The 21,587-nt window shown below is 46.2% G+C and overlaps 1 protein-coding gene and 1 pseudogene across 1 annotated transcript in view; one reads left to right on the forward strand and one right to left on the reverse strand.

Annotated features, from left to right (window-relative positions):
* Positions 1-17,737, forward strand: part of LOC121549891 (E3 ubiquitin-protein ligase MARCHF6-like) — a 29,888-nt gene extending 12,151 nt beyond the window's left edge. The window contains exons 10-26 of the mRNA XM_045210501.1: positions 544-595; positions 724-782; positions 2,812-2,892; positions 3,453-3,521; positions 4,194-4,268; positions 4,993-5,127; positions 5,472-5,591; positions 6,031-6,131; positions 6,295-6,432; positions 14,561-14,744; positions 14,894-14,963; positions 15,326-15,507; positions 15,707-15,841; positions 15,940-16,029; positions 16,783-16,915; positions 17,036-17,171; positions 17,418-17,737. Coding sequence (XP_045066436.1) covers positions 544-595; positions 724-782; positions 2,812-2,892; positions 3,453-3,521; positions 4,194-4,268; positions 4,993-5,127; positions 5,472-5,591; positions 6,031-6,131; positions 6,295-6,432; positions 14,561-14,744; positions 14,894-14,963; positions 15,326-15,507; positions 15,707-15,841; positions 15,940-16,029; positions 16,783-16,915; positions 17,036-17,171; positions 17,418-17,505 — 1,848 coding nt within the window. The 3' untranslated portion in view covers positions 17,506-17,737. The remainder of the gene's footprint in view (positions 1-543; positions 596-723; positions 783-2,811; positions 2,893-3,452; positions 3,522-4,193; positions 4,269-4,992; positions 5,128-5,471; positions 5,592-6,030; positions 6,132-6,294; positions 6,433-14,560; positions 14,745-14,893; positions 14,964-15,325; positions 15,508-15,706; positions 15,842-15,939; positions 16,030-16,782; positions 16,916-17,035; positions 17,172-17,417) is intronic.
* On the reverse strand, positions 17,722-18,847 carry LOC121549480 (annotated as a pseudogene).
* Positions 18,848-21,587: the final 2,740 nt, after the last annotated feature.

Genomic DNA, 21,587 nt, shown 5'->3' on the forward strand with positions numbered 1-21,587 from the left:
GGTATGGGGTATTAATGACACACCTGGTATGGGGCATGATTAACACACCCGGTATGGGTTATTATTAACACACCTGGTATGGTGTATTATTGACACACCTGGTGTGGGGTATTATTGATACACCTGGTATGGGGTATTAATGACACACCTGGTGTGGGGTATTAATGACACACCTGGTATGGGTTATTATTAACACACCTGGTATGGTGTATTATTGACACACCTGGTGTGGGGTATTATTGACACACCTGGTATGGGGTATTAATGACACACCTGGTATGGTGTATTATTGACACCTGGTGTGGGGTATTAATGACACACCTGGTATGGGGTATTAATGACACACCTGGTATGGGGTATTATTAATACACCTTGTATAGAGTATTATTAACACACCTGGTATATGGTATCATTAACACACCTGGTATAGAGTAGTAATACACTTAAGATGCGGTATTATTGCAGTGAAGGGGTTGTCTGTTTTTTAAGCAGTAGCACTAGAAAGTAGTGAGGTGACATTTTGCGTTGTGTGTCGTCTTCCAGGAGCATGTGTTCTGGGTTGTGTCTCTGAACACTCTCTTCATCCTGGTGTTTGGTAAGTACACTAACTTACACAAACTCCTTCTAACGTAGTACCCTTCTGAAAACGAACTAGCCTGCTACGGTGGTAGGGCTTGGTATAAGCCTGGGAGCTTTGATGAATCTTCTTGTTCTCTCTTCCAGCATTCTGTCCATACCACATTGGTCACTTCTCTGTCGTGGGACTTGGCTTTGAGGAATATGTAAGCAACAGTTTTAATCATACCACGCCTGCCTTTCTGACAAAACGTAGAGTAATCATGATATGGAATTGTTGTGGAAAATTAGATCCCAAGATTAAGGCAGAGACTATTTAATTGTATAATAGAACAATCTTTAATCAAGCAGCTGCAAGGGAGATCTCTGATTTAACAGGGAAAAACTCAAAGGGTAAATGGTTACATGCCCCTTATACAGTGGGGGAAAAAAGTATTTAGTCAGTCACCAATTGCAAGTTCTCCCACTTAAAAAGATGAGAGAGGCCTGTAATTTTCATCATAGGTACATGTCAACTATGACAGACAAATTGAGAAAAAAAATCCAGAAAATCACATAGGATTTTTTATGAATTTATTTGCAAATTATGGTGGAAAATAAGTATTTGGTCACCTACAAACAAGCAAGATTTCTGGCTCTCACAGACCTGTAACTTCTTCTTTAAGAGGCTCCTCTGTCCTCCACTCGTTACCTGTATTAATGGCACCTGTTTGAACTTGTTATCAGTATAAAAGACACCTGTCCACAACCTCAAAAAGTCACACTCCAAACTCCACTATGGCCAAGACCAAAGAGCTGTCAAAGGACACCAGAAACAAAATTGTAGACCTGCACCAGGCTGGGAAGACTGAATCTGCAATAGGTAAGCAGCTTGGTTTGAAGAAATCAACTGTGGGAGCAATTATTAGGAAATGGAAGACATACGAGACCACTGATAATCTCCCTCGATCTGGGGCTTCACGCAAGATCTCACCCCATGGGGTCAAAATGATCACAAGAACGGTGAGCAAAAATCCCAGAACCACACGGGGGGACCTAGTGAATGACCTGCAGAGAGCTGGGACCAAAGTAACAAAGCCTACCATCAGTAACACACTATGCCGCCAGGGACTCAAATCCTGCAGTGCCAGACGTGTCCCCCTGCTTAAGCCAGTACATGTCCAGGCCCGTCTGAAGTTTGCTAGAGTGCATTTGGATGATCCAGAAGAGGATTGGGAGAATGTCATATGGTCAGATGAAACCAAAATAGAACTTTTTTGGTAAAAACTCAACTCGTCGTGTTTGGAGGACAAAGAATGCTGAGTTGCATCCAAAGAACACCATACCTACTGTGAAGCATGGGGGTGGAAACATCATGCTTTGGGGCTGTTTTTCTGCAAAGGGACCAGGACGACTGATCCGTGTAAAGGAAAGAATGAATGGGGCCATGTATCGTGAGATTTTGAGTGAAAACCTCCTTCCATCAGCAAGGGCATTGAAGATGAAACGTGGCTGGGTCTTTCAGCATGACAATGATCCCAAACACACCGCCCGGGCAACGAAGGAGTGGCTTCGTAAGAAGCATTTCAAGGTCCTGGAGTGGCCTAGCCAGTCTCCAGATCTCAACCCCATAGAAAATCTTTGGAGGGAGTTGAAAGACCGTGTTGCCCAGCGACAGCCCCAAAACATCACTGCTCTAGAGGAGATCTGCATGGAGGAATGGGCCAAAATACCAGCAACAGTGTGTGAAAACCTTGTGAAGACTTACAGAAAACGTTTGACCTGTGTCATTGCCAACAAAGGGTATTTAACAAAGTATTGAGAAACTTTTGTTATTGACCAAATACTTATTTTCCACCATAATTTGCTAATAAATTCAAAAAAAATCCTACAATGTGATTTTCTGGATTTATTTTTCTCATTTTGTCTGTCATAGTTGACGTGTACCTGTGATGAAAATTACAGGCCTCATCTTTTTAAGTGGGAGAACTTGCACAATTGGTGGCTGACTAAATACTTTTTCCCCCCACTGTATAGTGAGAGGTGACAATACAATCATATTGTTTACACTACGGTTATTTTATACAAGCAACCGTTCTAGAACACAATGGCCTTGTGTTATTGTGCAGACATACCAGGAGTCTATGAAAGGCAAAAAAATCACAGTCCAACACAGAACATATCCCTTGAAGTTACAACAGCTCACCCCAAATTGTGCCACCACAGAATTATATTGAATATGTGTGTCTTCTCTAGGTTCAAGCTTCCCATTTCGAGGGCCTGATCATGACCATCGTGGGGTACATCCTGCTGGCCGTGACACTCATCCTCTGTCACGTATCCTTCCGTCTACTGATGGGGATCACTTCCTGTGACCATGCAGTGTTTCCATGGAGATCTTTCCATTGTTTTTGTGTATACAAGTATGTGTTTTAGAGGTTGGCACGGGAGTGAAAATATATTCCTGTCTTGTCCTGTAATCTTTTTTCTTGTACTTTCCCGATCCCACCACAGTTGTATAACCCCGACAACTTTCCTGTCCTGTCCCGATTTAAAAAGCACTCCTGTCCCGTGCTAATTTTAACGAGCAGAAATCAGAAATAACTTCCTCCATTAGCTGCTCGTCCTGCGTGTGAGTTTCCATAGCAAAGGCCCCATTTTTGGCTGGGTGTGCAGTGCTCAAGAAATGTAAAAGAGAACTGTTAGATAGCTACTTTTCCTTGCCTGTCCAGATAAAGGCCTATTAGAATGTTTTAAATAGTGATTTGAAGACTGAAGAAGGTGTCTTACTGTTGGGAGGAGGGGTAGGGACTGTTGATCCTGTCCCGAACTTGACTAGAATTTCACTCCTGTTCCCGTGTCAATCTCGGTGTTTGTCCTTAAATGGTGTCTCTCAGGGATTCGCTGCTCTCGTCAGGTTCCAGAGGTCCCGCCGTCTACTAGGGGTCTGCTATATCGTTGTCAAGGTAAAATTTCGGTTTTAAATTTTGGCTTTAAATGTATTACTGTAAATCCCTCTCTGAAATATACACTGAGTGTACAAAACATTAGGAACACCTGCTCTTTCTATGACAGACTGACCAGGTGAAAGCTATGATCCTGTTAAATCCACTTCAGTCAGTGTGGAGGGGAGGAGACAGTTTGAAGAATGATTTTTAAGCCTTGAGACATTGATTGTGTATGTGTGCCATTCAGAGGGTGAATGGGCAAACCAGCTAGTGTCAAGAACTGCAACGCTGCTGGGTTTTTCCACGCTCAACAGGTTCCCATGTTTATCAAGAATGGTCCACCACCCAAAGGACATCCAGACAACTTGACACAACTGTGGGAAGCATTGGAGTGAATATGGGCCAGCATCCCTGTGGAACGCTTTCAATACCTTGTAGAGTCCATGCCCTGATGAATTGAGGCTGTTCTGAGGGCAAACGGGGTGCAATTCAATATTAGGAAGGTGTTCTTAATGTTTTGTACACTCCGTGTAGAACGACTTGACTTGAAGAGGAAAACTAAATGAAGGATGTAGCTCAACTTTTTAATGTAAATCTCCCTTTGACATCAATGCATGATTTATGAATTGCCTGAGTTTTCCTGCATAGTCCCTGTTGTCATGTGTGTGTTTAACTTGGTGTGTTTTCCAGGTCTCTTTGCTGGTCATCGTGGAGATAGGAGTTTTCCCCCTCATCTGTGGCTGGTGGCTCGACATCTGCTCTTTAGTACTTAGACATACCTCTTTCTTTCTAATCCCTCTATCTCTTCCCCCTCTCTCTCCCCCGGTCTCTCTCCCCCCGTCTCTCTCCATCTCTCTCCCCCTGTCTCTCTCCATCTCTCTCCCCCCTCTCTCTCTCCATCTCTCTCCTCCCCGTCTCTCTCATCTCTCTCCTCCCCGTCTCTCTTCATCTCTCTCCCCCGGTCTCTCTCCATCTCTCTCCCCCCTGTCTCTCTCCCCCCTGTCTCTCTCCTCTGTCTCTCTCCCCCCTGTCTCTCTCCATCTCTCTCCCCCCGTCTCTCTCCATCTCTCTCCCCCCGTCTCTCTCCTCTGTCTCTCTCCATCTCTCTCCCCCTCTCTCTCTCCCCCCTCTCTCCATCTCTCTCCCCTCTCTCTCTCTCCCCCCTCTCTCTCTCTCCATCTCTATCCCCCCTCTCCATCTCTCTCTCTCCCTCTCTCTCCCCCCTCTCCATCTCTCTCTCTCCCTCTCTCTCCCCCCTCTCTCTCTCCATCTCTCTCTCGCTCAATCTCTCATCTCTCTCTCCCCTCTCTCCATCTCCTCCCCCCTGCCCTGTCTCTCCATCTCTCTCTCTCCATCTCTCTCCTCCCCGTCTCTCTCCTCCCCGTCTCTCTCCCCCCTGTCTCTCTCCATCTCTCTCCCTTTTTATCACTCAATCGCTCCTACCTGATTTCTTAAATAAAAACATGTATTTCTTCCATCCGTTCTGCAGGAGATGTTTGATGCGTCTCTAAAGGACAGAGAGCTGAGTTTTAAGTCTGCTCCAGGCACCACCATGTTCCTCCACTGGCTGGTGGGAATGGTCTACGTCTTCTACTTTGCATCCTTTATCCTCCTACTGAGAGAGGTAGGGAACAGGGCGACCACCCAAATGACACTCACTTCCCTTTATTGTTCAGTACGTTTGACCAGGGCCCATAGGGTTAGTGCTGCGGATCCTGGCACATGTACAGCCTAGTGCTAACAGAGTCGGCATGGGTTAGAATTCTACCCTTGTTCTTCTAACTCGCAAACTCTCCTACCTTTCCTGTCTCCTCTTCACTATCCTATCTTAATAAAATACATAAACCCCCTAAAACATGTATTATTTAAAAAACAAGTAGTACACTATATAGGGAATAGGGTGACATTTCAGACATTCTCATTGGCTGCTTTGTTATAGTGTGTTGATGTGGTGCTGTATTGGGTCAGGTGCTGAGGCCTGGGGTCCTGTGGTTTCTGAGAAACCTGAACGATCCAGACTTCAACCCAGTCCAGGAGATGATCCACCTACCCATCTACAGACACATCCGCAGGTTCATCCTGTCTGTGGTACGTACATCTACAGACACCTCTGCAGGTTCATCCTGTCTGTGGTACGTACATCTACAGACACCTCCGCAGGTTCATCCTGTCTGTGGTACGTACATCTACAGACACCTCCGCAGGTTCATCCTGTCTGTGGTACGTACATCTACAGACACCTCCGCAGGTTCATCCTGTCTGTGGTACGTACATCTACAGACACCTCTGCAGGTTCATCCTGTCTGTGGTACGTACATCTACAGACACCTCTGCAGGTTCATCCTGTCTGTGGTACGTACATCTACAGACACCTCCGCAGGTTCATCCTGTCTGTGGTACGATACATTGAGCACTTGGTGAACACTAAATTCCCTACATTGTTCCTAAAGAGTAGTTACATTCAGCTAGGGCTCTGCTTTGTGTGCTGATTATTGAAGGTGTATGATCTCTCCTCTCGTCCTCCTAGGTGGTGTTTGGTTCTATCGTCCTCCTGATGCTGTGGCTGCCCATCAGGATGATGAAGCTCTTCCTCCCTGCCTTCCTCCCATACAACGTCCTCCTCTACAGGTACACCCACATGGCTCAACTGTGGCCAGCAGTGGTTGCCAACCCTGGTCCTGGAGAGCTGCAGTGTGTATAAGTGTTGTATTTGGATGCAAGTGTTTCCTAACACCCTCCAGTCTCCTCTCCTCCCCCCTCCTCTATCCTCCTCCTCTCCTCTCATCTCCAGTGATGCCCCAGTCAGTGAGCTGTCTCTGGAGCTGTTGCTGCTGCAGGTGGTTCTGCCAGCTCTCCTAGAGCAGGGTCACACACGCCAGTGGCTCAAAGGTCTGGTCAGGACCTGGACTGTTATCGCTGGATACCTACTGTAAGTCTATACATGCTCCTATACAAACGTATACACACTTAGACACTACTTCAGGGTTCCCCAACTGGCGGTGATTTTACATCATTGTAAAAAAATATATATATACACTGCTCACAAAAATAAAGGGAACACTAAAATAACACATCCTAGATCTGAATGAATGAAATAAACGTATTAAATACTTTTTTCTTTACATAGTTGAATGTGCTGACAACAAAATCACACACAAATTATCAATGGAAATCAAATGTATCAACCCATGGAGGTCTGGATTTGGAGTCACCCTCAAAATTAAAGTGGAAAACCACACTACAGGCTGATCCAACTTTGATGTAATGTCCTTAAAACAAGTCAAAATGAGGCTCAGTAGTGTGTGTGGCATCCACGTGCCTGTATGACCTCCCTACAACGCCTGGGCATGCTCCTGATGAGGTGGCGGATGGTCTCCTGAGGGATCTCCTCCCAGACCTGGACTAAAGCATCCGCCAACTCCTGGACAGTTTGTGGTGCAACGTGGCGTTGGTGGATGGAGCGAGACATGATGTCCCAGATGTGCTCAATTGGATTCAGGTCTGGGGAACGGGCGGGCCAGTCCATATCATCAATGCCTTCCTCTTGCAGGAACTGCTGACACACTCCAGCCACATGAGGTCTAGCATTGTCTTGCATTAGGAGGAACCCAGGGCCAACCGCACCAGCATATGGTCTCACAAGGGGTCTGAGGATCTCATCTCGGTACCTAATGGCAGTCAGCCTACCTCTGGCGAGCACATGGTGGGCTGTGCGGTCCCCCAAAGAAATGCCACCCCACACCATGACTGACCCACCGCCAAACCGTTCATGCTGGAAGATGTTGCAGGCAGCAGAACGTTCTCCACGGCGTCTCCAGACTCTGTCACGTCTGTCACGTGCTCAGTGTGAACCTGCTTTCATCTGTGAAGAGCACAGGGCGCCAGTGGCGAATTTGCCAATCTTGGTGTTCTCTGGCAAATGCCAAACGTCCTGCACGGTGTTGGGCTGTAAGCACAACCCCCACCTGTGGACGTCGGGCCCTCATACCACCCTCATGGAGTCTGTTTCTGACCGTTTGAGCAGACACATGCACATTTGTAACCTGCTGGAGGTCATTTTGCAGGGCTCTGGCAGTGCTCCTCCTGCTCCTCCTTGCACAAAGGCGGAGGTAGCAGTCCTGCTGCTGGGTTGTTGCCCTCCTACGGCCTCCTCCACGTCTCCTGATGTACTGGCCTGTCTCCTGGTAGCGCCTCCATGCTCTGGACACTACGCTGACAGACACAGCAAACCTTCTTGCCACAGCTCGCATTGATGTGCCATCCTGGATGAGCTGCACTACCTGAGCCACTTGTGTGGGTTGTAGACTCCGTCTCATGCTACCACTAGAGTGAAAGCACCACCAGCATTCAAAAGTGACCAAAACATCAGCCAGGAAGCATAGGAACTGAGAAGTGGTCTGTGGTCACCAACTGCAAAACCAGTCCTTTATTGGGGGTGTCTTGCTAATTGCCTATAATTTCCTCCTGTTGTCTATTCCAGTTGCACAACAGCATGTGAAATGTATTGTCAATCAGTGTTGCTTCCTAAGTGGACAGTTTGATTTCACAGAAGTGTGATTGACTTGGAGTTACATTGTGTTGTTTAAGTGTTCCCTTTATTTTTTTGAGCTGTGTGTGTGTGTATGTTGTGATGTCACGAGAGGCTGTGTCCTGGAGGGACGTTACATCCCCCTGAGATGGCTGCAAACCCAGACAGCTATGGCTCCATCTGCTGGTATGGTCGGGAACTCCAACCCTCTATGGCCAATCTTCCCACGCAGCTGAAACCAATCAGGAGCTGATGAGCTGGAGGTTTGGTTGAAGGGAAGAGACACACTGGGGGTGAGGGGGTGGAAGAGAAGAGACACGGTCTCGAGGTTGGGTCTGGGAGAGACAGAATGGTGTTATTATTTCGTTAGTTGCCGAAGACCTTTAATAAAATCCTTGTTTTGGTTGAACCTGGTCTCCTTGCACTACTTGGGCAATCCCGCTGGAAGCGGTAGCCTCTCGTGGCATCACAGATGGTGGAGAATACGGGCACGCTCAAGCGTTAATAGTGCATGTCAGAGGAGGATACCGAAGGTTTGATCACCCAGTTTTCCAAGTTGGCCGTAGGCTCCCCGCCGACTGAAATGGAGGACATATTGAAAGCCCTTGTTGCTGGCCAGCAAGCCCAGATGCAAGCAAACGTGGCTCTCTTGGAGGAGCAAAAGACAGCCAACCTTCTGAAGGCAGAGGAATTGCAGTTGCAGAGACAGATGGTTGTCCAAAATACCCGCCCAATAAAGGCAAGTGACTTTATATCTAAGATGGGAGCTACCGATGACATTGAGGCATACCTGCATGCATTTGAGGCCACGGCCACTAGGGAAGCCTGGCCCAAGCAACAGTGGGTTGGTCTGTTAGCCCCCTTCCTAACCGGGGAAGCGCTGAATGCTGTCCGGGACCTGGGCCCTGACCAGGTTACTGACTATGATGCCCTGAAGTCTGAGATCCTCAGCAGATATGGACTCACAAAGTTTGGTATGGCCCAGCGCTTTCACAGTTGGACCTTCCAACCAGACCAACCTCCTCGGGCGCAGATGCATGAACTTGTCCGAATCGCAAGGAAATGGCTGGATCCGCAGAGGAATACAGCAGCGGCGGTGGTGGAGGCCGTTGTGGTGGATCGTTACCTACGCGCCCGCCTTATGAGGCAAAACGGTTCATCAGTCAACAGGCCTTGACCACGGCTGATCTGACCGTGGAAGCTGTGGAAAAGTACCAGGCCACCGCGGAGATGCTGAATGCTTCCCGAAAAGACCCCAGGAGTGCGGCCCCACCACAAATGAAAAGAACCCGTCCAAAGGACCCCAAGGTCTCGAACCCAGCCACGTCAGGACTTATCCCGGCTCCAGGGGGAGCCAGAAACCAGGCGGGTCCAAGAAGAGTACACCAGGAGGGGGAAACTCGACAGTGTTACCGGTGTGGGGAGATGGGACATATCTCCTGGCAGTGTGGGAAACCAGCCGAGGAACCTATGCCCACTGCGGAGTCCTCCCGCTCAGCACCCACACACCGTTTTGCCTCGCTCTTGGGAGTCGTAGATGGCGGCCCCGATCGACCCCCCACCTGCCCGGTAACTGTGAATCACCATGATGTGGAGGCCTTACTGGATTCTGGTAGCCGGGCCACCCTGGTGCGTAAGGATTTGGTGGGCCCAACGTGTCTGACCCCGGGGAAAGTCCTCCCAGTTTCCTGTGTCCATGGGGACACCAGAGAATACCCCATTACTGAACTTACAATGACCAGCACACGGGGAACCATACACACGACGGCGGGGGGTGGTTGATTCCCTCCCCGTCCCTGTCCTAATTGGACGAGACTGCCCAGCCTTTTACCCACTCTGGAGAGAGTCTCAGGAGAGGATAACCCGAGTACCTCGGAAACGGAGAGGCAAGACTCATCCTGGGAAGGCTCCGGTGCAATCCTCCGAATTACTCACTCCCGCCCGGGCTCTGATAGGGATGGCAGGTGCCCAGACCGACACAGAGACGGAGCTACAGAATCTGGACAAAGAACTGTCTGGTCTGAAGGGGACCGCTGAGAGGTATCGTTTGTTAAAGCAACAGTTAGACATGAAGACAGAAGAGTTAGATATCCTCCAGGCTAAACTCCAACAGAGCTCCTTCCATAAGCAACAGGAGGAGCTGGAGAGGCTGCGCAGGACCATCAAGGAGTGTGAGGAGACCCTGCGCAGTAGTAAGGAGGTCCAGAAGAAGGCCGAGGAGAAGTACAAGGTGTTGGAGAACAAGATGAAGAATGCGGAGGCAGAGAGAGAGAAGGAACTGAAAGCTGCTCAACAGAAGCTAAACTCTGCTAAAACCAAGGCTGATGCGTTCAGTAAGAAACTCAAGGAGAGACAACAGGAGGCTGAGTCCCTGGTCCTAGAGTTGGAGGAGTTGAAGAGAGAGCAGTCTGGCAAGCACCACGGCAATGCGGACGCCCTCTCCCGGCGTGATGCCTTCTTCACTGCCTTTACCCGACGAGGACGTCGGTCCCGAGGAGGGGGATGTGTGATGTCACGAGAGGCTGTGTCCTGGAGGGACGTTACATCCCCCTGAGATGGCTGCAAACCCAGACAGCTATGGCTCCATCTGCTGGTATGGTCGGGAACTCCAACCCTCTATGGCCAATCTTCCCACGCAGCTGAAACCAATCAGGAGCTGATGAGCTGGAGGTTTGGTTGAAGGGAAGAGACACACTGGGGGTGAGGGGGTGGAAGAGAAGAGACACGGTCTCGAGGTTGGGTCTGGGAGAGACAGAATGGTGTTATTATTTCGTTAGTTGCCGAAGACCTTTAATAAAATCCTTGTTTTGGTTGAACCTGGTCTCCTTGCACTACTTGGGCAATCCCGCTGGAAGCTGTAGCCTCTCGTGGCATCACAATGTATATATATATAATTTTTTTTTTGGACATACAGTGGGGAAAAAAAGTATTTAGTCAGCCACCAATTGTGCAAGTTCTCCCACTTAAAAAGATGAGAGAGGCCTGTAATTTTCATCATAGGTACACGTCAACTATGACAGACAAATTGAGATTTTTTTTCCCCAGAAAATCACATTGTAGGATTTTTAATGAATTTATTTGCAAATTATGGTGGAAAATAAGTATTTGGTCACCTACAAACAAGCAAGATTTCTGGCTCTCACAGACCTGTAACTTCTTTTTTAAGAGGCTCCTCTGTCCTCCACTCGTTACCTGTATTAATGGCACCTGTTTGAACTTGTTATCAGTATAAAAGACACCTGTCCACAACCTCAAACAGTCACACTCCAAACTCCACTATGGCCAAGACCAAAGAGCTGTCAATGGACACCAGAAACAAAATTGTAGACCTGCACCAGGCTGGGAAGACTGAATCTGCAATAGGTAAGCAGCTTGGTTTGAAGAAATCAACTGTGGGAGCAAGTATTGGGAAATGGAAGACATACAAGACCACTGATAATCTCCCTCGATCTGGGGCTCCACGCAAGATCTCACCCCATGGGGTCAAAATGATCACAAGAACGGTGAGCAAAAATCCCAGAACCACACGGGGGGACCTAGTGAATGACCTGCAGAGAGCTGGGACCAAAGTAACAAAGCCTACCATCAGTAACACACTACGCCGCCAGGGACTCAAATCCTGCAGTGCCAGACGTGTCCCCCTGCTTAAGCCAGTACATGTCCAGGCCCGTCTGAAGTTTGCTAGAGTGCATTTGGATGATCCAGAAGAGGATTGGGAGAATGTCATATGGTCAGATGAAACCAAAATAGAACTTTTTTGGTAAAAACTCAACTCGTCGTGTTTGGAGGACAAAGAATGCTGAGTTGCATCCAAAGAACACCATACCTACTGTGAAGCATGGGGGTGGAAACATCATGCTTTGGGGCTGTTTTTCTGCAAAGGGACCAGGACGACTGATCCGTGTAAAGGAAAGAATGAATGGGGCCACGTATTGTGAGATTTTGAGTGAAAACCTCCTTCCATCAGCAAGGGCATTGAAGATGAAACGTGGCTGGGTCTTTCAGCATGACGAGTTGATGATCCCAAACACACCGCCCGGGCAACGAAGGAGTGGCTTCGTAAGAAGCATTTCAAGGTCCTGGAGTGGCCCAGCCAGTCTCCAGATCTCAACCCCATAGAAAATCTTTGGAGGGAGTTGAAAGTCCGTGTGAAGACTTACAGAAAATGTTTGACCTGTGTCATTGCCAACAAAGGGTATATAACAAAGTATTGAGAAACATTTGTTATTGACCAAATACTTATTTTCCACCATAATTTGCTAATAAATTCATTAAAAATCCTACAATGTGATTTTCTGGATTTGTTTTTCTCATTTTGTCTGTAATAGTTGATGTTTACCTATGATGAAAATTACAGGCCTCTCTCATCTTTTTAAGTGGGAGAACTTGCACAATTGGTGGCTGACTAAATACTTTTTTCCCCCACTGTAAAAGACTGTAAAAACACCAGCGAATCAGCTCCAAGTGATTTTAATTTAGGATACCTGTTCTAAAGTAATCCCACGCATAATAGAGAGAGATATATGTGATCGTTTTAGTGAAATATTATATCAGTTTGGGCTTCTTGCAGTCAATTTGCAGTCTACAAATTATTTTGAATTATGTTCTGGCCCCCTGACCATCCGCTCAAGAAAGAATCGGACCACGGCTGAATCTAGTTGATGATCCCTGCACTGCTTATTCACACTTATACACACACCCCCAAAGGGCTTTCTCATTATAGCTACAATCCATAACATGAACTACAGTGAGGGGAAAAAAGTATTTGATCCCCTGCTCATTTTGTACGTTTGCCCACTGACAAAGAAATGATCAGTCTATAATTTTAATGGTAGGTTTATTTGAACAGTGAGAGACAGAATAACAACAAAAAAGTCAAAAACAACATGTCAAGAATGTTATAAATTGATTTTATTTTAATTAGGGAAATAAGTATTTGACCCCTCTGCAAAACATGACTTAGTACTTGGTGGAAAAACCCTTGTTGGCAATCACAGAGGTCAGACGTTTCTTGTAGTTGGCCACCAGGTTTGCACACATCTCAGGAGGGATTTTGTCCCACTCCTCTTTGCAGATCTTCTCCAAGTCATTAAGGTTTCGAGGCTGACGTTTGGCAACTCGAACCTTCAGTTCCCTCCACAGGTTTTCTATGGGATTAAGGTCTGGAGACTGGCTAGGCCACTCCAGGACCTTAATGTGCTTCTTCTTGAGCCACTCCTTTGTTGCCTTGGCCGTGTGTTTTGGGTCATTGTCATGCTGGAATACCCATCCACGACCCATTTTCAATGCCCTGGCTGAGGGAAGGAGGTTCTCACCCAAGATTTGACGTTACATGGCCCCGTCCATCGTCCCTTTGATGCAGTGAAGTTGTCCTGTCCCCTTAGCAGAAAAACACCCCCAAAGCATAATGTTTCCACCTCCATGTTTAACGGTGGGGATGGTGTTCTTGGGGTCATAGACAGCATTCCTCCTCCAAACACGGTGAGTTGAGTTGATGCCATAGAGCTCCATTTTGGTCTCATCTGACCACAACACTTTCACCCAGTTCTCCTCTGAATCATTCAGATGTTCATTGGCAAACTTCAGATGGGCATGTATTTGTGCTTTCTTGAGCAGGGGGACCTTGCGGGCGCTGCAGGATTTCAGTCCTTCACGGCGTAGTGTGTTACCAATTGTTTTCTTGGTGACTATGGTCCCAGCTGCCTTGAGATCATTGACAAGATCCTCCTGTGTAGTTCTGGGCTGATTCCTCACCGTTCTCATGATCATTGCAACTCCACGAGGTGAGATCTTGCATGGAGCCCCAGGCTGAGGGAGATCCTGAGGGAGTTATTTTGTGTTTCTTCCATTTGCGAATAATCGCACCAACTGTTGTCACCTTCTCACCAAGCTGCTTGGCGACGGTCTTGTAGCCCATTTCAGCCTTGTGTAGGTCTACAATATTGTCCCTGACATCCTTGGAGAGCTCTTTGGTCTTGGCCATGGTGGGGAGTTTGGAATCTGATTGATTGCTTCTGTGGACAGTTGTCTTTTATACAGGTAACAAGCTGAGATTAGGAGCACTCCCTTTAAAAGTGTGCTCCTAATCTCAGCTCGTTACCTGTATAAAAGACACCTGGGAGCCAGAAATCTTTCTGATTGAGAGGGGGTCAAATACTTATTTCCCTCATTAAAATGCAAATCAATGTAGAATATTTTTTACATGCGTTTTTCTGGATTTTTTTGTTGTTATTCTGTCTCTCTGTTCAAATAAACCAACCATTAAAATTATAGACTGATCATATCTTTGTCAGTGGGCAAACGTACAAAATCAGCAGGGGATCAAATACTTTTTTCCCTCAATGTATATATTTATTAACTCTCTCTACCTCCTTCCCCTCTTCCTCCTCCCACTCTCCTGTCCGCCTCCCCCCACTCCAACACTCTCCTCCTCTCCCACTCCTACCCCTCTCCTACCCCTCTCCCCCTCTCCCTCTACTGTACTCCTACCCCTCTCCTGCCCCCCCCCACTCCTACCCCACTCCTCAAGAGACCTCCACTCTTACCTGCTGGGTGAACAGGAAGAGAATGAGGCCAACCAGCCTGTCAACAACAACAACAACCCTGCCCCTGTTGTGGGTGAGGGGCTTCATGCAGCCCATCAGGCCATATTACAGCAAGGTGGACCTATAGGCTTCCAACCCTACCAACGCCCTCTACGCTTCCCCTTCAGGGTGAGTTACACTACACACTTAACCCCTATACACTCCACCAACAGGGTGAGTTACACTACACATTACAGCAGGTGGACCTATAGGCTTCCAGCCCTACCACTTCAGGATAAGTCACCCCCTATAATATGTCTCTCTCCTCCTGTCTGTAGATTGTCTTGCTGATAGGCTTTATGTGTGTCACTCTGCTGGTGGCCAGCCTGGTGTGTTTGACGTTACCAGGTGAGACATGGTCATGGACATGCTCCATTTCATTGTCTATTTTTTTAAAACATTTTTTGCATACAAATCGACTTAAAGGAGCAATTAGGGTTAAGTGTTTTGCTCAGGGGCACATCGACAGATGTTTCACCTTGTCGGCTTGGGGATTCAAACCAGCGACCTTTCGGTTAATGGCCCAACGCACCTAACCACTAGGCTACATGCCACACTTAACATGTTTCTTAATTTTAAATAAAATTAGTATAATTTGATTAATCTCCATCTTTAGGAAATGTATTGTATACCTTTTTTCTAGAAGAAAGAATTACATGATAGGTATAAATCTGTTTCATAGGTACCTAAAGCCCATCTGTGTGTTGTAGTGTTTGTGGGCCGTTGGCTGATGTCGTTCTGGACGGGTAGCGCTAAGATCCATGAGCTGTATACAGCAGCGTGTGGTCTGTACGTGTGCTGGCTGTCCATCCGCGGTGCCACCGTGCTGTTGGCTTGGATGCCCCAGGGACGCACCATCATCATGATCAAAGTCCAGGAGTGGACCCTCATGGTAAGACCTACTCTCTGCTGGAACTGTATGTGGACAAATGTATAGTAGGCTGTACTAGTTATGAAGGTGGCTGGATGGATACCTTTAGGTGGCTGTATGTCCAAGGCCAAGGTGTCCATGCCAAGATATTTATGTAATATTTCAACATCCGATCATCTCTTGCCTTTTTAATTTTGTGTGTCTATGTGTGTTTGTATAGATCCTGAAGACCCTGGTAGTAGCGTTGCTGGTGGCAGGTGTTATCCCTCTACTGCTGGGCCTGCTGTTTGAGCTGGTCATCGTTGCTCCGCTACGCGTTCCTCTGGACCAGACACCTCTCTTCTACCCCTGGCAGGTACTGACTGTGTGAGAGAGCAAGAATGTAATAGTAAAGATCACTGTATTTTAAACAGTAAGACTCCTTGTACCTTGTGTCCATCTGTGTGTGTGTAGGACTGGGCTCTGGGGGTACTCCATGCCAAAATCATTGCTGCCATCACCCTCATGGGTCCCCAGTGGTGGCTGAAGTCTGTCATAGAACAGGTGTGTTACCTTACACCACGTCATTATCCCTTAACCCAGGGGTTCCCAAACTTTTAAACTCAGACACCCTTCCAGCATTGGAGAACATCCCGCGCCCCCCCCCCTGCGCGCGCCACATCTATTTCTATGGGCACAAGCACTGTTCATGACACAAACTGTTCACACCGCTCTTGTTGGTAGATAAAAAGTTTATTTACTGCAATTCTACACATTCTGTCATGGGGTACAGAGAACATTTAGCTGTTTTAAATAAAATGTTCTTCCAGTTCTATACATTTTGCCATGTCTAATGTGTATTCATGTGATATTTGAGTGACTCAAACATTACATCAAAATCTATAGGCTAAATAACCTAGCTAAAAAACATTAGCTGACATGGGCTAGTTGATCTGGACTTTTCTGACAAGTTATAAATATCTCTCTAACGTATGCAGTGACTGACATGACGAGGAAAACTGATGATGCACTACCCAATTTTGAAATTGCACCTTGTGCATTCTACCATTTTAAAATTTTCAAGAGTAAGTTGAAAGCTGGACTGAGTTCCTAAAAAAGAAAACACTGCCTTAACCTAATATAATTTGAATTCTCAATCTCACACTGTTTGCCCAGTTTACATTGGTTTCCACAGGTTCAATTACAGTCACAATGAGACATGTCCATTCCCCCTACATGATCAATAAAGCTTTTAACCTTTTGCAACTGTGTAAAGTCACCAGTGAGTGATAACATTGCCACCTCTCTTCCTGTCAGGTGTATGCTAACGGCATCAGGAACATCGACCTCCATTTCATCATCCGTAAGCTGGCTGCCCCCGTCATCTCAGTGCTGCTGCTGTCCCTCTGTGTCCCCTACGTCATAGCAGCCGGGGTCGTACCTACCGTAGGTCAGTCACCTGTGTGTGTGTGTGTGTGTGTGTGTGTGTGTGTGTGTGTGTGTGTGTGTGTGTGTGTGTGTGTGTGTGTGTGACTCTGCTAATAACACTGTGCCCCTCCCGGTGTGTCAGGTGTGACTCCAGAGATGCAGATTCTGATGCAGAGGAGGATCTACCCATTCCTCCTGATGGTGGTGTCCATCATCGGCATTCTCTCCTTCCAGATACGACAGTTCAAACGTCTTTACGAACACATCAAGAACGACAAGTAAGCACCCACCCCTATCTCCATACCTGGCATGTTCATTCAGAGCTCCTTGTACAGGGATAGTACAACCCTGGTCCTGGGAGCTTCAGGATATGCAGGCTTTTGTTTCGGCCCAGCACTACCACACCTGATATAACTATTCAAGGTCTTGAACAGCTGCTGACACACAAGCAAACTAGGTAAGTGCTCTAGTATTGTGATTGACATGACTCTTTTCTCCTCTGTTCCCTCTTTGCCTTCCTGCAGGTACCTGGTTGGCCAGCGGCTTGTCAACTATGAACGCAAGGCTAGGGGAGCCAGCTCTGTCCCGCCCCCTAACCCTATCCCAGAGTAGTCATGTTTGTGTGAGGTCAACGCTTTTGGAAACTACCCTTCTCATGTTTTCCCTCCCTCTATCGTTCTCTCAGTGGTGTTCATACCTTGCTTTGGTTAAGTGCAACCTGAGAATTGTACATGTGTAAATACTTTGGACGCAGACTCCGTTGTCTGAAATGTAAAATACTTGGATTAATGCAATGACCATTGTACATCTTAAAGTGTATTTATTAAATCAGACTGACAATTTTCCTCTTGTTTGTGTCCTGTTGATTGTCATGTTATAAAATTGTACATAAAAAAAAGTGATAGCTTCATCTTTTGGGATAAGTGGAGATTCCAGCATGATTCCAAACTTCTCCTTTAGTATGTCAGGTATCATCGAATCCGTCAGCTCTCTGATGGTTTTAGTTAGTTCCCTCCTTCCTCTGAGGGGAACTGGGTGGTGATGAGTCTGTGGCCCATGTAGGTGAGCCTCCTGTTGGGCTTCAGGATGGAGCAAAGCGACTTACAGAAGAAGATGGAGCTAGGGGAACTCTGGTAGTCACATTTCTCTGAAGTCTTCTCTGTGTCGTGTATCCAGAGTGAACTGGTATAGCTCAGTCCAGAGCCCAGTTTCTCTCTTTTCTTCATCTTGCCACTCCAGAAAGCACATCTCTCCCACCCTCCTGTCTGATCCTGTACACTCTGTGGCCCTGCTTCTGGAGTTCGTCCTTCTCTAAGGAAATGGGGAACTCGAACCCTGACCCACCGAATACTACATCACACTGCCACCGGTGCCCCTCAAGCTTCACCATGGAGATTAAGTGGTCAAACGGCGGGCCATATCGCCCAGTGATGGCGTTAATCACCTGTCCCGCTAGGATTGTGACCTCGAATCCCATTTCTGACAAAAGCCAGGAGAACAGCCCGTTATTCTCGAAGCAGAACTCTCCGCGGCGGTGGTTAACGATTTTTATCATAGAGGTGCGGGAGTTCAAGTCCCACGCGCCCGCCGCTGTGGATGGTAAGGTTCTCGAACCGGACAGTGATCAGGTGACAGCGGTGTGCACGTTGGAGCGCGTCCAGGTTCGCCGTTGGAACTGCCGGGCCCGCATACCCAATATGTAGAAAATACTTCTGAGGATCCATTTCTAGACTTGGCCATACATTTAACCAAATATACACATTTGTTTAGCTTTATCAAAAAGAGAACTGCTTTATCTCAATGAAGAAATCTTCGATGCCTATCCCTCGGACTTAGTGGCCTACTTACTTCATGAAATAGAATAGCCTACATCTGCAGTTCCTGTGTTTAGGGGATCCTCCTCACTACCTAGCAGTCCATACTTTTATGTTTTCCTGCCTCCTGGCGGACACAAACATTCCCACACTCAAATCAAAGTGTAGACCTATTTGTCACGCGCACATGATCCAACAAGTGTAAACCAAGGACCAATAAATAACCAATTAGCCTTTGCATGCCTTTGAAAATATCCTCCTCCAGCCCTCTCACTCCATCTGAGGAGCTGGCTGGGAGTGGGGGTGATCTGGTGAGTTTATTAGAGAAATCCCAGGTCTGTTGTGCCTTGGAGCACTAAACCCCTACACTGCTCCAGGAGCACTGCTCTTCGTTTATGGTGTCAGATAGGTTAGCTACTTGGAAGGCAAAACACATTTTCCAGGGATACCAAAGATCTATTCTATTGCATTCTAAATCTAGTCCAGTCTAATCTAGTTTAGTCCAATATCCCCAATCTAGTCTAGCCAGTTAAAATGAACCTATTTATCTAAATATGGCAAAGTCAGATTTAATCACCCTTACTAATTAAAAAAAGCATAACATAATTATAGTTAGATTGTTTAAGAAAATTGCCCACTAAAATACTCAATCAAATTGGCTATTAAATTGGCCATTAAATTACAGATTATTGATCAGGGCAAACTCAGCATTGTCCGTTGTCCTCTCTTGTTTTTCAAGTTTGATGTGGGAAGAAATAGATGAAAATAAAGTTTGAGTATCTAGACTTTTGTATTTATTATGGATCCCCATTAGCTGCTGCCAAGGCAGCAGCTACTCTTCCTTGGTTCCAGCAAAATTAAGGAAGTTATACAATTTTAAAAACATTACACTACATTCACAGATTTCTCAACACACTGTGTGCCCTTAGGCCCCTACTCCACCACTACCACATATATGCAGTGCCTTACAAAAGTATTCACCCCCCTTGGCATTATTCCTATTTTGTTGCATTACAACCTGTAATTTAAATGGATTTTTATTAGGATTTCATGTAATGGACAAACACAAAATAGACCAAATTGGTGAAGTGAAATGAAAAAAATAACTTGTTTCAAAAATTTCTACTAAATAAATAATGGGAAAGTGGTGCGTGCATATGTATTCACCCCCTTTGGTATGAAGCCCCTAAATAAGATCTGGTGCAACCAATTACCTTCAGAAGTCAAATAAAGTTGAAGTCGGAAGTTTACATACACCTTAGCCAAATACATTTAAACTCAGTTTTTCACAATTCCTGGCATTTAATCCTAGTAAAATTTCCCTGTCTTTGTTCAGTTAGGATCACCACTTTATTTTAAGAATGTGAAATGTCAGAATAATAGTAGAGAGAATTATTTATTTCAGCTTTTATTTATTTCATCACATTCCCAGTGGGTCAGAAGTTTACATACACTCAATTAGTATTTGGTAGCATTGCCTTAATTGTTTAACTTGGGTCAAACGTTTCGGGTAGCCTTCCACAAGCCTCCCACAATAAGTTGGGTGAATTTTGGCCCATTCCTCCTGACAGAGCTGGTGTAACTGAGTCAGGTTTGTAGGCCTCCTTGCTCGCACACGCTTTTTCAGTTCTGCTCACACATTTTCTATAGGATTGAGGTCAGGGCTTTGTGATGGCCAATCCAATACCATTACTTTGTTGTCCTTAAGCCATTTTGCCACAACTTTGGAAGTAGGCTTGTCCATTTGGAAGACCCATTTGCGACCAAGCTTTAACTTCCTGACTGATGTCTTGAGATGTTACTTCAATATATCCACATAATTTTCCTTCCTCATGATGCCATCTATTTTGTGAAGTGCACCAGTCCCTCCTGCAGCAAAGCACCCCCACAGCATGATGCTGCCACCCCCGTGCTTCACGGTTGGGATGGTGTTCTTCGGCTTTCAAGCGTCCCCCTTTTTCCTCCAAACATAACGGTGGTCATTATGGCCAAACAGTTCTATTTTTGTTTCATCAGACCAGAGGACATTTCTCCAAAAAGTACGATCTTTGTCCCCATGTGTAGTTGCAAACCGTAGTCTGGCTTTTTTATGGCGGTTTTGGAGCAGTGGCTTCTTCCTTGCTGAGCGGCCTTTCAGGTTATGTCGATATAGGACTTGTTTTACTGTGGATATAGATACTTTTGTACCTGTTTCCTCCAGCATCTTCACAAGGTCATTTGCTGTTGTTCTGGGATTGATTTTCACTTTTCGCACCAAAGTACGTTAATCTCTAGGAGACAGAACGCGTCTCCTTCCTAAGCGGTATGACGGCTGCGTGGTCCCATGGTGTTTATACTTGCGTACTATTGTTTGTACAGATGAACGTGGTACCTTCAGGCGTTTGGAAATTGCTCCCAAGGATGAACCAGACTTGTGGAGGTCTACAATTTTTTACTGAGGTCTTGGCTGATTTCTTTTGATTTTCCCATGATGTCAAGCAAAGAGGCACTGAGTTTGAAGGTAGGCCTTGAAATGCATCCACAGGTACACCTCCAATTGACTCAAATGATGTCAATTAGCCTATCAGAAGCTTCTAAAGCCATGACATAATTTTATGGAATTTTCCAAGCTGTTTAAACGCACAGTCAACTTAGTGTATGTAAACTTCTGACCCAAGTGAAATAATCTGTCTGTAAACAATTGTTGGAAAAATTACTTGTGTCATGCACAAAGTAGATGTCCTAACTGACTTGCCAAAACTATAGTTTGTTAACAAGAAATTTGTGGAGTGGTTGAAAAAACGAGTTTTAATGACTCCAACCTAAGTGTATGTAAACTTCCGACTTCAACTGTAACTACTAGACATTTACACAATTGTATTTAATTCACCTTTCATGCTA

This window comes from Coregonus clupeaformis, chromosome 34 (genome assembly GCF_020615455.1).
Source record: "Coregonus clupeaformis isolate EN_2021a chromosome 34, ASM2061545v1, whole genome shotgun sequence".
NCBI classification, from domain to species: Eukaryota; Metazoa; Chordata; class Actinopteri; order Salmoniformes; family Salmonidae; genus Coregonus; species Coregonus clupeaformis.